The 11,265-nt window shown below is 58.1% G+C and overlaps 1 protein-coding gene across 1 annotated transcript; it reads left to right on the plus strand.

Annotated features, from left to right (window-relative positions):
• The first annotated feature begins 5,262 nt into the window (after nt 1-5,262).
• Nucleotides 5,263-10,462, plus strand: PGC (progastricsin). Its single transcript, XM_039565063.1, has 9 exons — nt 5,263-5,318; nt 6,143-6,296; nt 6,655-6,772; nt 7,413-7,531; nt 7,865-8,064; nt 8,208-8,330; nt 8,458-8,602; nt 9,215-9,313; nt 10,101-10,462. Exons 1-9 carry the CDS (start codon nt 5,263-5,265, stop codon nt 10,251-10,253), a joined length of 1,167 nt encoding a protein of 388 aa, XP_039420997.1. The 3' UTR covers nt 10,254-10,462.
• The last annotated feature ends 803 nt before the right edge of the window (nt 10,463-11,265 follow it).

Here is an 11,265-nt window from a genome sequence, read left to right on the forward strand (position 1 = left end):
CCAGGGAATGTGCTGGGCTGGGCTCTTTGTGCTCAGGGCTGGGGCTGTCCTTGGGTGCTGCCCGGTGCCACCAGCGTGGCCACGTGTCCCTGAGGGTGGGATGGAAGGGTCTGTGAGCTCCTGGGAGCAGGGAATTCCCTCTGGTGTTCCTTAAAAAGTCTGGCAATCCCATTTCGGTGGCTCCACAAGAGCTTTGTGTTGGGAAATCCATCTTGGATCACCTGAACTGCTGATTTTACGTCCTCCAGGTGATCTGGGCTGTCCCACCCGGGCCTCCCTTCCCTCCTTGGCGAATCCAGTGTTCCCAAAGGATGCTGGAAGCGGCAGTGACAGGGACACAGCACATCCTTATCCCGGTTATCCTGCGGGATGCTGCTCCTTTTCTAAGAAGGAGAAGAATTCCCTGGACCTTGAAGATGAGGAAGGACCGAGCTGATGGCAGCTGCCCATTCCAGCGTGGAGCATCCTGTGCTCCGTGTCCCCTCGTGTCCCCTCTCCCCTGCTGGCTCAGCAGGCTGAGCTCCAGCGCCATCCCAAACTCCCCGGGAAGCTTTGGCAATGAAAAGCCGGTCTCAGCTCATTGTTTGCGGTGGGTTGTTCCACGTTCGAGCCATTAAATGGGAATTGTAGTGCCGGCAGCCAGGATGGAACTCAGGGATTTCAGGGTGCGCGTCGTGTTCACATCCCAGTGATTTCCCCCTCTTTTTTGCTCTTCTGGAAAACTTCCCCAGAGCTGTGCCCGCACTAAGCCACGAGGACTCTTTGAGAATTCCGCAATATCCGTTTTTGCGGGAGGAGTGGAAGCGCAGGGAAGGAGCGGAGCCGTGTCCGGCGCTGGCTCCGCGGTTCCCGGAGCCCCGGGAGCTCCGGTGACACATTTGGGATTCTCCGGCGCAGTGTCGCAGCTTCCTCTAGTGGCCGTGGGAGAAACCAGAGGAGGATCCGGGTTTGGGTTGGGAAGTGAGGAGGGAATCCGAGTCCGTGCTCTCTCATCCCTTCGGTTCTGGGATTTGGGTCTTTTCGGAGTTTTTCCCTGTGGTTGTTTTATTTGGGTTGGGAATGTTTCCCCAATCTGTTTTGTCCTTAGGGAACCTTGTCAAGGTGGATTTTATGGATTTTCCTTTGGGTCTGACACCGCTCTGCTGGGCTTGGATGGGAAACTGGATGGGATACCCGGTGATCCCTCCAGCCATGGAATATCCTCCCAGTTTTCAGCAGAATCCTCCCCCTTGGTGGATGCATCCATAAATCTGCATTTGGGTTTCAGGGATCCATCCTGGCCTCTGTGCATCCAGCTGGTACAGATGGGTGGGAAAAACCATCCAAAACCTGCTCTGGAGTTTGTCCCCGGAGCTGAGGGGACGCTCGGAGCTCTCCTCCTCTCTGCCCCAAGCTCAGGTGGTTCAGCTTGGTGTTCTGGGAACTGGAAAATTGGGAAAGGAGCTGCTTCAGTGGAATGTTTGCTGAGACTTCGGTTCTCAAAAAGGGTTTAGGCAGCAAAATGAGGTGGATTTGGGTGGTGGCTGAGCCCTGGGGGTGGGAGCTGGGCTGGAGGTTCCAGTGCTTGCCTGGGGACTGGGTCTGTGTGGCCCCATTGGGGGCTGACCTGTCCTCGCTGGGCTCCTTCCTCCACTTGGAATTGTAATTTAGGGATGCTTTGTGAGCAGCCATGGGCTGAGCAGAGGGAATATCACAGCCTTGACCTTTCTAAGTGGTTCTTGTTTGAGTCTGAGTTAATCCATCAGATTTCTCCCCCCGGTATTTCCCCCCTGCTGAATTCCCAAACAGATCTCCCCCTCTTCCCTTTCCCAAGAACCCATTGGTAGGAACAGAGCTTCTCCCAGTGTTCCAGTGTCTTACCATGGGAGGGTTTTTTCTCTTTTAACCCATTTTAGGTGTTTTTCCCTCAAGGAAGGAGGTGGGAATCCCTGTGAGCTGTGCCTGCCTTACAGGGAGGGGAAAGGAGAGGTGCTGAGGGTAGAAGGATCAATATTTCTGCAGAGAAAACTCGAATGTGTTTGTTGTTTCTGAGGAATTGTTGTTTTTATTACCTAAATTGTGCTGTTTACTGGCAGGAAAACCAAACCAGGGGTGGCACTCCAGCTCCCTGTTCTCTCATTGTCTCTCTGTGTGATGCTGCTCAGCCTGCTCAGGTGGAGGATCATTAATGAATGATGGTTAACGAACCCATTTCCTAATTCCAGCCTCTGGGAGGGCTGCCCTCTGTGTTTCTGGGAATTTTTGTCTTTCCCCCGAACTCGGCTGGTCTGGAAATGCTGCTCAGAGGCAGCCGAACAGGTTTGGGTTGCTGTTACCGGGGGTGAGTTCATTAGTGAGAACCCTGGGAGCTTTGAAGTTGGCAATTACAGGCCAGGGGATGGAAAAGGCTCATTGTAAAGATGGGATCTAATCTGTTTTCCTTCCCTAAGTGAGCGGGATTTTTCCAGCTGAAAGGCCCAGATGCTTCAGTGTCACCTCAAACCCCTCCCGTGCCATTCCTGTCCTTGTCACCTGTGCTGGTGCCTTGGCCACTGAATTTCTGATGTGGCAGAGGAGCAAAGGCGCTGTGGGGATTCGACTGCCCTGAGCCAGGGGTTGCTGTGCAGTTGTTCCTTTGGGTTATTCCCACGGAAATCCAGCCAGTCCCTCTCTGAGGAACAGCTCTGTGCCCTGAGGATGGCTCCTGGTTCGCCTTGAAGTGTGAAACTGTGCAGAATAAATGGAATGGGATGTCCTGGCTGGTGGCACCTTTACAGGACAATTCCATGTGCTGCTTCCCCTCTGTCAGTGTGAAGCCATTTCCTTTGTCCTGTCTCTCCATGCCCTTATCCAAAATCCCTCTCCACCTCCCTTTGAGCCCCTGTAGGTCCTCAGCATCAAGAAGTCACTGATCCTCTCCTGGTTTGGGAATTTAAATGCCTGACGTGGAGCCCAACCTTTTTATTTACAGCTGATTTACCCATCTTTCCCTCACAGAGAAAGAGGAGTCTTTCTTTTGATGTGATGGAAGCTGTTCCTGTGTACTGTGGCCTCTGTTTTGGAAATAAAACACTAAAAGCACCTCGTGCAGCACCGAGGGGAGGATCGGAGAGCTTGTGTGGGTTCATAAACACAGCTGCTCCGGGGGCAGAGAACCATGGAATCCCAGACTGGTTTGGGTTGGAAGGAACTTAAAAACCATCCAGTTCCACCCCTGGCGTGGCAGGGACACCTTCCACTATCCCAGGTTGCTCCAAGCCCCAATGTCCAACCTGGCCTTGGACACTTCCAGGGGTGGGACAGCCACAGCTTCTCTGGGAATTCCATCCCAGCTCCTCCTCACCCTCACAGGGAAGAATTCCTTCCCGATATCAAACCTAAATTTCCTCTCTTTCAGCCTGAACCCATTCCCCTTTTCCCTCACTCCAGTTCCTCATGAACAGCTCCTCTCCAGCTCCTTGTAGCCTCTCCAGGTCCTGGAAGGGGCTGTGAGGTCTCCACAGAACCTCCTCTTCTCCAGGTTCCACAGGCTCCTCTGGAGCGCTAGGCTCACCCCCTGCAGCATCCCGGGAAAGGCAGTGGGGTCACAGATGGGATTCCCTGGGTTGGAGCTGGGCCACCAAACCAGCTCAGAAGAGAAACTGAAAGCAAAGCAGAGGGAATGCCCGGAGGCCTGTCCTGAGGGAAATCCCGGGAGCAGCGCGGGTGCGCGATCCCCGCTCGGCGCGGTGACTCCGGCTCTCTGCGAATCCAGAATTCCTGCTGGACTAATTCCCTCAGAGCTGCCCCACTTTGGGTCAAAAAGGGCCAGAAAGCGCTTTTTGAATGTGTGTGAGTGCCGCAGACGGCACCTGCTCCCCGTGCCTCGTGGGGCCGTGCCGGGAGCGGGCGATGCTCTGCTGGCGTTCCCATAACCGCGCCCCGCTTCCCGCCAGGATCCGCTTCTTTACCCGATCCCAATGCCCCGATCTTTCCGCCAATGCTGCTGGCAAGCACGATAACCGCCGTGTGACGCTCTCAATATCCAGAGGAGACCACGCACGCTGCCCGGTGCTCCCGAGGGAATGGAATCCGTGCGGAATGCTGGCGCGGGATGAGCGGCGAGAGCGGTGCCGGGTGATGGAGAAGGTGTTGGGTGATGGATTCGGGATGCAAGCAGGGCTGGAGGAGCTCTGGAAAATACCTGGGCTCTAACTAACAGGATAACGGCCCATTTGCCAGAAAATATTTAGGTTATCACCAAAAAAGCTTTGGTTTGTTGGCTAGAAAATATTTAGGTTGTGAGCAAACCCATTTTGGTGCATTTCCTACAGAATATTCGGGTTATAACTCAAAATGTTCTGGTTGGTTTGGGTGCTTGTTGGCCATTTGGGAAGTGTGGGTTTGTGGGTCCTTTGTTTTCACGGGGGGAAAAAAGCAAACAAGGAATTTTCTGACTTTCTGGGCTGGTGTGAGGATGTAGAGAGTGGGTTAAACCCCGAGGGTGGGTTGCACCTTCCTGGCGGTTACAGCACCTGCCTTTGGATATGGGATGGGGAGGGAATCGTGTGCTCCACAAAATAAACAAATGAATGGAAAAATGGGTGGTTTCTGCCCAAATGGGGAAAGCAGGAGCAGGTAGGACATGGAAACGAGCTCATCTCCTGGAGTGAAGGTCTGGGATGCTGATGAAGAGGAGAAGGCAGGACAGCACTGAGGACCACCTTGGAGGAAACCAGAGAAGGAAGCTGGGGACGGTCCTGGAGGAAACGAGAGAAGGAAGCTGGGGACCATCCTGGAGCAAACCAGAGAAGGAAGCTGACGGGCTCCATCTCCTCGCCGCGTGTCCCGGGAAAGCCTCTCCGCCGGCCGCCTCCATCCCCGCTCTCTGCAGCGGCGGAAGGAGGGCAGACAAAAGTGTTTCCCTCCCTCGCCAAGAGCCGCGAGTCCCTTTGTCCCGGGGCAAGGCTTGCGCGGGTTTTGGCGAGCGCAGCCACGGCCCAGCGCGGTGACGACGTCGGGTCCCTCGTCCCCGATAAGCGCTGACCCCTTATCGGATCGCTCCCCTTTGATCTCGCCCCCGAGGCCGTGCGCGGCTCTGCCCTCGGGACGCCGATTCCGCAGGATCCTCGTGGCCCGAGGCACAAAGAAGCCCTTGAGGCCGGGGCTGCGAGAGGTGCTAATGGAAAGCGGAGGTCAGCAGATAAGGGCCGGCGCTGCCTCCCGGGATAAAAGCGGGAGCCCGGGCAGCCCTGCCCGGCTGCCGCCGCCTCCCGAGGGGTGACCGTGGAGCTGCTCGGCACCATGAAGTGGCTCCTGGTGGTCCTGGCGTGTCTGCAGCTGGCGGAGGGGGCGGTGAGGTGGGTGAGCTGTGCGGGAGGAGCGGGGAGAGGGCGGGGAACGGAGCTCGAGGATGCTGAGCCGTGGGGAGAGCGGCGGGCGGCACCTCCACGGCGTGGGCACAGCCCGGGGCAGCTCCTGGGGACATGGAGAGATCCTGGGACATGGAGAGCAGCTCCTGGAGACACGGGAGCAGCTCCTGGGGACATGGAGAGATCCTGGAGACACGGGAGCAGCTCCTGGGGACATGGGAAGCAGCTCCTGGGGACCTGGGGAGCAGCTCTTGCGACCTGGGGAGCAGCTCCTGGGACCTGAGGAGCAGCTCCTGGGACCTAAGGAGCAGCTCCTGGGATATGGAGAGCAGCTCCTGGGGACACAGAGAGCAGCTCTGGGGACCTGGAGAGCAGCTCTGGGGACACGGGGAGCAGCTCCTGGAGACATGGAGAGCAGCTCCTGGGACACGGGGAGCAGCTCCTGGGGACACGGGGAGCAGCTCCTGGGACATGGAGAGCTCCTGGGACCTGGAGAGGAACTCCTGGAGACACGGGAGCAGCTCCTGGGACATGGGAGCAGCTCCTGGGGATGTGGAGAGCAGCTCCTGGGGACCTGGAGGGCTCCATGGACCTGGAGGGCTCCTGGGGACCTGGAGGGCAGCTCCTGGGATATGGAGAGCAGCTCCTGGGGCCGTGGAGAGCTCCTGGGACCTGGAGAGCAGCTCCTGGGATCTGGGGCATGGAGAGCTCCTGCCATGGCTCAAAGGAGCCCAGAGAACTGAGCCTTTGAAAATGCCCAAATCTTCTTAATTTCTGCTCTGCACATTTGGGTTTTCTCTCCCTCTGTGCAGGATCAGGCTGAAGAAAGGCCAGTCCATCCGGGACAAGATGAGGGCAGCGGGGGTGCTGGCTGATTTCCTGAAGCACATTAAATATGATCCCGTGAAGAAATACCAGCCCAGCCAGGGCTCTGTGGTCAGCGAGCCCATAACCAACCACCTGGACGTGAGTGCCCCACGCTCCCCGTCACTGCCTGTCCTCCCTCCTTCCTGGCTCCTTCCAGAGCAATCTGGACACTCCTGAGCCTCCAGGAAATGAGAAATTCCTCTTTCCCCCCCCCCCACTCTTTTAAGCTTCTGTTTGGAACTTTAAGGAAGGTCTCCCCCAGCCACAAAGAGCGAGGCTTTTCTGTAGAAAACAAACCTACAGTAATTATTTAATATTTCATTTTTGGGGGGAGAAAATGCAGGATGAGAGCTCGGTGTGCTCCTGTGTGGTTGGGTCTGAGAGTGAGCCTGGCACTGGGATGCCAGGGGGAAGCCTGGTCTGTCCGTGGCCAGTGGAGATTCCCTGTTTTTTGCAGTCCTCCTACTTCGGAGAGATCAGCATCGGGGAACCCCCCCAGAAGTTTTTGGTGCTCTTCGACACCGGCTCCTCCAACCTGTGGGTGCCCTCCACGGACTGCAAGAGTCCTGCCTGCTGTGAGTACCCCCAGATGCTGTGAGCAGACCTACTACTGCTCCTAGGAGTAATTAGTGCTAATTAGTACCAGCTATTATCCCAGCACTGCAGGGCTCGATGCGTTTCAGAGCATCCCAGACTGACCAAGCCAAGATGGGTTTAGGTGCCAGTGGGTGCCTTTTCCTTGTCCCTGTTCTTCCCCTGTTGGGGACATCACGATGCCAGACCACAAATGACCCCGGGATGCTGATCTGGGATAGTTGGTGCCTTCCTTGGGAAGCACAGAGCCCTCTGCCTGCTTCAGGGATGGCCAAATCCCCACGGCCATCCTGGGAATCTCAGGCTGCTCCCTGGCTATCTGTAGCCAGGCAGAGGGAAGAGGAAAACCGGGAATTGCGGAGCTGATGTCCCGCTGCCAGCAGAGCTCATCCCTCATGGTGGAAGAGTGATGGGGATTTCACCTTGAGGGCTTTGCTCTTGTGGTTGTGATCCCTGGAGAGGGATCCAGGCAAAACTGGGCTGCAAACCCCAAATCCTGAGAGAGAACCACGGGGTAGAGGAGCAGCCTGTCCCTGGGGATGATCCCAGCGGAGCAGCCGGCAGTGAAATCCCACTGCAGCACATGCCCAGGGCTTTTCCCTTCTTCTCTCTCTCCCCCAGTCAACCACGCCAAGTTCAAGCCCCGTGACTCCGCCACCTTCACCCCCAGTGGCCAGTCCTGCACCGTGTCCTACGGCAGCGGCTCCGTCACCATCGTGCTGGGCTACGACACGCTCAGGGTGAGCGCTCCCCGTGCCATCCCTGCCCTCCCGCTGCTGTGTCCTGGCTGGGTGTGCCCATGGAATGAGCCCGGGAGCAGCCTAAGGGCCGATCTCATGTCCTATGTAGCCAAGGCTTGGACAAACCCTGGGCAGAACCGATATGAAGCGTTTATTGCCACCCTCAGCCACACAGCTGGGCTTTGGCTGGGTTTTAACCCAATTCCTGGGGGTTTTTCCCGATTTTCCCCACTGCCTGGTGCTGTTGGCACCAGCTGGGACCCTGCAGTGCTTTCGGAGCAGCAGCCACCCCTCGGGTTTGCCCGGCTGACCCCGGATCCCCTTCCCCTGCAGATCCAGAGCATCACCGTCACCAGCCAGGAGTTCGGGCTCAGCCAGGACGAGCCCACCCAGCCTTTCTACTTTGCGGATTTCGATGGGATCCTGGGAATGGCGTACCCCTCGCTGGCAGTGGGAGGGATGGCCACGGCTCTGGAGGGGATGCTGGAGCAGAACCAGCTCGCCGAGCCCATCTTCAGCTTTTACTTCTCACGGTAAAAACCTTTCAGGGCGCTCTGCACACCCTGGTGTGCCCTGCCTGTCACCGGGAGGGTTCCTTAGGGATTTATCCCTCTCTAGCCCACGTTTATCACACGGATTTCCCCATCCCTGCTGCCGTGACTCTGCTTTTTTGCAGCCAGCCCACCTACGAGTACGGGGGAGAGCTCATCCTCGGGGGCATCGACCCTCGGCTCTTCCAGGGGAACATCACGTGGGCGCCGGTGACACAGGAGCTCTACTGGCAGGTGGCACTTGAGAAGTGAGTGGTGTTTGTACCTCCGGCCATCACCCCCTTGGCTCAGCTGCAGCTTTGCAGAGCTCGAGGTGTCTGATTTAGGGGCCAGTGGGTGCCCAAAGCCACGTCCTTGTCCCCGTTCTCCTCCCAGCTTTGCCATAGAGCAGTCAGTGAGCGGCTGGTGCAGCCAGGGCTGCCAGGCCATCGTGGACACGGGGACATTCCTGGTGACGGTGCCCCAGGAGTACATAGAGAGCATCCTGGAGACCCTGGGAGCCCAGGAGACCAGCTTTGGGGTGAGTGCACGGGGATTTTGGGGGGTGTGGAGCACTGGGGAGCTTTGCGTGGGAATCAGAGCCCTGGGCTCAACCGGGTCCCACAAAACTCATGTGGCAGCTGCAGAACAAGTGACAGTGAGGATGAGGGGACTGAGAAAGGTGGGGGTGTTCAGCCTGGGGAAGAGAAATTTGTGTGGAGACCTCACAGCCCCTTCCAGGATCTGAGGGGGCTACAGGGAAGCCAGAGGGAGACTTGGGACAAGGGCCTGGAGTGACAAGGGGGATCCTTGGACAAGGGGGAATGGGTTCAGACTGAAGGAGAGGAAACTGAGGTTTGATATAGGGAGGGAATTCTTCCCTGTGATGGAATTCCCAGAGAAGCTGTGGCTGCCCCCGGATCCCTGGAAGTGTCCAAGGCCAGGTTGGACGGGGCTTGGAGCAACCTGGGATAGTGGAAGGTGTCCCTGCCATGGCAGGGGTGGGATGGGATGAGCTTGAATTCCCTTCCAACCCAAACCATTCCATGATTCCACGGCGTGGCACCGCCAGGGGATGGAGTGTTTGTCACCCTGGCACACGATGGCCTCCGTCCTCTCCGTGCTGTCACCTCCTCTGTCCCTGTCCCCGCAGTATGCAGTGGACTGCAACGGGACCCAGGACATGCCCCCCATCACCTTCGTCATCGGCGGCGCTCAGCTCCCGCTCTCCCCCTCCGCCTACGTCCTGAACGTGCGTATGGGATCCACCCTGACAACACCCTGGGGGATCCACCCTGGGAATTCCCTGGGGGCTCCATCCTGCTGAATTCCCCCGTGGGCTCCATCCTGACAATTCCCCGTGGGCTCCACCCTGAGAATTCCCCGTGGGCTCCACCCTGCTGAATTCCCTGGGGGCTCCATCCTGCTTAATTCCCTGGGGGCTCCATCCTGACAATTCCCCGTGGGCTCCACCCTGCTGAATTCCCTGGGGGCTCCATCCTGCTGAATTCCCTGGGGGCTCCGTCCTGACAATTCCCTGGGGGCTCCATCCTGCTGAATTCCCTGGGGGCTCCACCCTGAGAATTCCCCATGGGCTCCATCCTGCTGAATTCCCTGGGGGCTCCATCCTGACAATTCCCCATGGGCTCCATCCTGCTGAATTCCCTGAGGGCTCCATCCTGCTGAATTCCCTGGGGGCTCCATCCTGACAATTCCCCATGGGCTCCATCCTGCTGAATTCCCTGAGGGCTCCATCCTGAGAATTCCCCATGGGCTCCATCCTGAGAATTCCCCATGGGCTCCACCCTGACAATTCCCTGGGGGCTCCACCCTGACAATTCCCTGGGGGCTCCACCCTGAGAATTCCCCATGGGCTCCATCCTGCTGAATTCCCCGTGGGCTCCACCCTGACAATTCCCTGGGGGCTCCATCCTGCTGAATTCCCGAGGCACTGGGAGGAACCTGGAGCTCCCTGCTGGCAGCGGTGCTCTCCCTGTGCCCGTTCGAGGCTCTGGCCCCCCGTTCTTCCCCTCCTACAGAGCAAAGGCTACTGCACCCTGGGCATCGAGGTCACCTACCTGCCCTCCCTGGACGGGCAGCCCCTCTGGATCCTGGGAGACATTTTCCTCAAGGAATATTACACCATCTTCGACCTGGCCAACAACCGCGTGGGCTTCGCCCTGTCGGCCTAGAGGGACGAGGCAGCAAATTCCAGCCCCTCTCCTGGCCCGGCACAGCTCTGCCAACACAGCTGGAGTGCCACAGCGTTCCCAGGGACATTTCCATGCCCACATGAGCCCCCATCCCTTGGGATTTCTGTGTCAGTGTGTCCTCACCGCCTCCTGTAACAAATAAACCGCAACGTCCCAAACAGTCTCTGAGCTCCTGGGTTTGTTGGGAGCAGCCTGAGGGGTTCCGTGGCTCACAATCCCTTCCTCCAGCAAGGTAAGTGCTGGGATAAGCTCCAGGCCCTGGGATAAAGCCCCAGGGATGGGCAGCGCCCACCTGCAACCCTCGGGAAACCTCAGCGGGGAAGCCCCGGACCTTCCTTGCAGCTGGAAAAGGTTTGACAGAGCCCTGTGGTTTCTCTGAGGCTGTGAGGTGAGTCACGACACCCGAATGACCCCTCAACCCTGGAGCGGGGCTGTTCAGCCTGGGAAAACTGGACTGGAATATCAGGAACTGGCCGAAGGGGATGGGGAACACCCTGGGCGGGGGAAGGTTGGGTGACCCCACTCTTTCCCGGCAGCCAGGGTCGTTTCTTTGAAGTTCTTTATCACCGGGGCTCGTTCTCAGGTGCGTTCACAGCTCTGTCGCTTCCCGGGGGAAGGACACGAAGCGCTCCGAGCTTGGTGTCGAAATATTGACAGAGGCTGAGAGCGCTGAGACACAGATTGGGTGGGCGCGGGCAGCAGGGAAGGGCATTTCTCCTCCTCCTCCTCCTCCTCCTCTTCCTCCTCCTCATCCTCCTCCCTCTGGAATGGGAACTTTCTGCTGGAAACGGGCCGGCGGTGGCAGGAGGGCACAGGCAGAGGCTGACCACGGCCCGGCCGATCTTTGCTCTCTCCTTTGCTCCCTGCAGGATCTGTCCAGGCCAAGGCAGGGAAATTTTTGGGGGGGGGGGTTGTGGAGGAGGGGGAGGGAACTTCTCGAGCTTCTGAAGATTCCGAGCATCATTCCATCCCCAAAAAGTTGGACGGAAGC

This window comes from Corvus cornix, chromosome 26 (assembly GCF_000738735.6).
Source record: "Corvus cornix cornix isolate S_Up_H32 chromosome 26, ASM73873v5, whole genome shotgun sequence".
NCBI classification, from domain to species: Eukaryota; Metazoa; Chordata; class Aves; order Passeriformes; family Corvidae; genus Corvus; species Corvus cornix.

What these genes read in the sequence shown, in the direction of transcription:
- PGC (XM_039565063.1), top strand. Translation starts at nt 5,263, where the DNA reads ATGAAGTGGCTCCTGGTGGTCCTGGCGTGTCTGCAGCTGGCGGAGGGG. An exon ending in CTGGCGGAGGGGGCGGTGAG is followed by an intron (nt 5,319 to 6,142) that starts GTGGGTGAGCTG and finishes CCCTCTGTGCAG; the next exon opens with GATCAGGCTGAAGAAAGGCC. An exon ending in TGGCAGGTGGCACTTGAGAA is followed by an intron (nt 8,331 to 8,457) that starts GTGAGTGGTGTT and finishes TTCTCCTCCCAG; the next exon opens with CTTTGCCATAGAGCAGTCAG.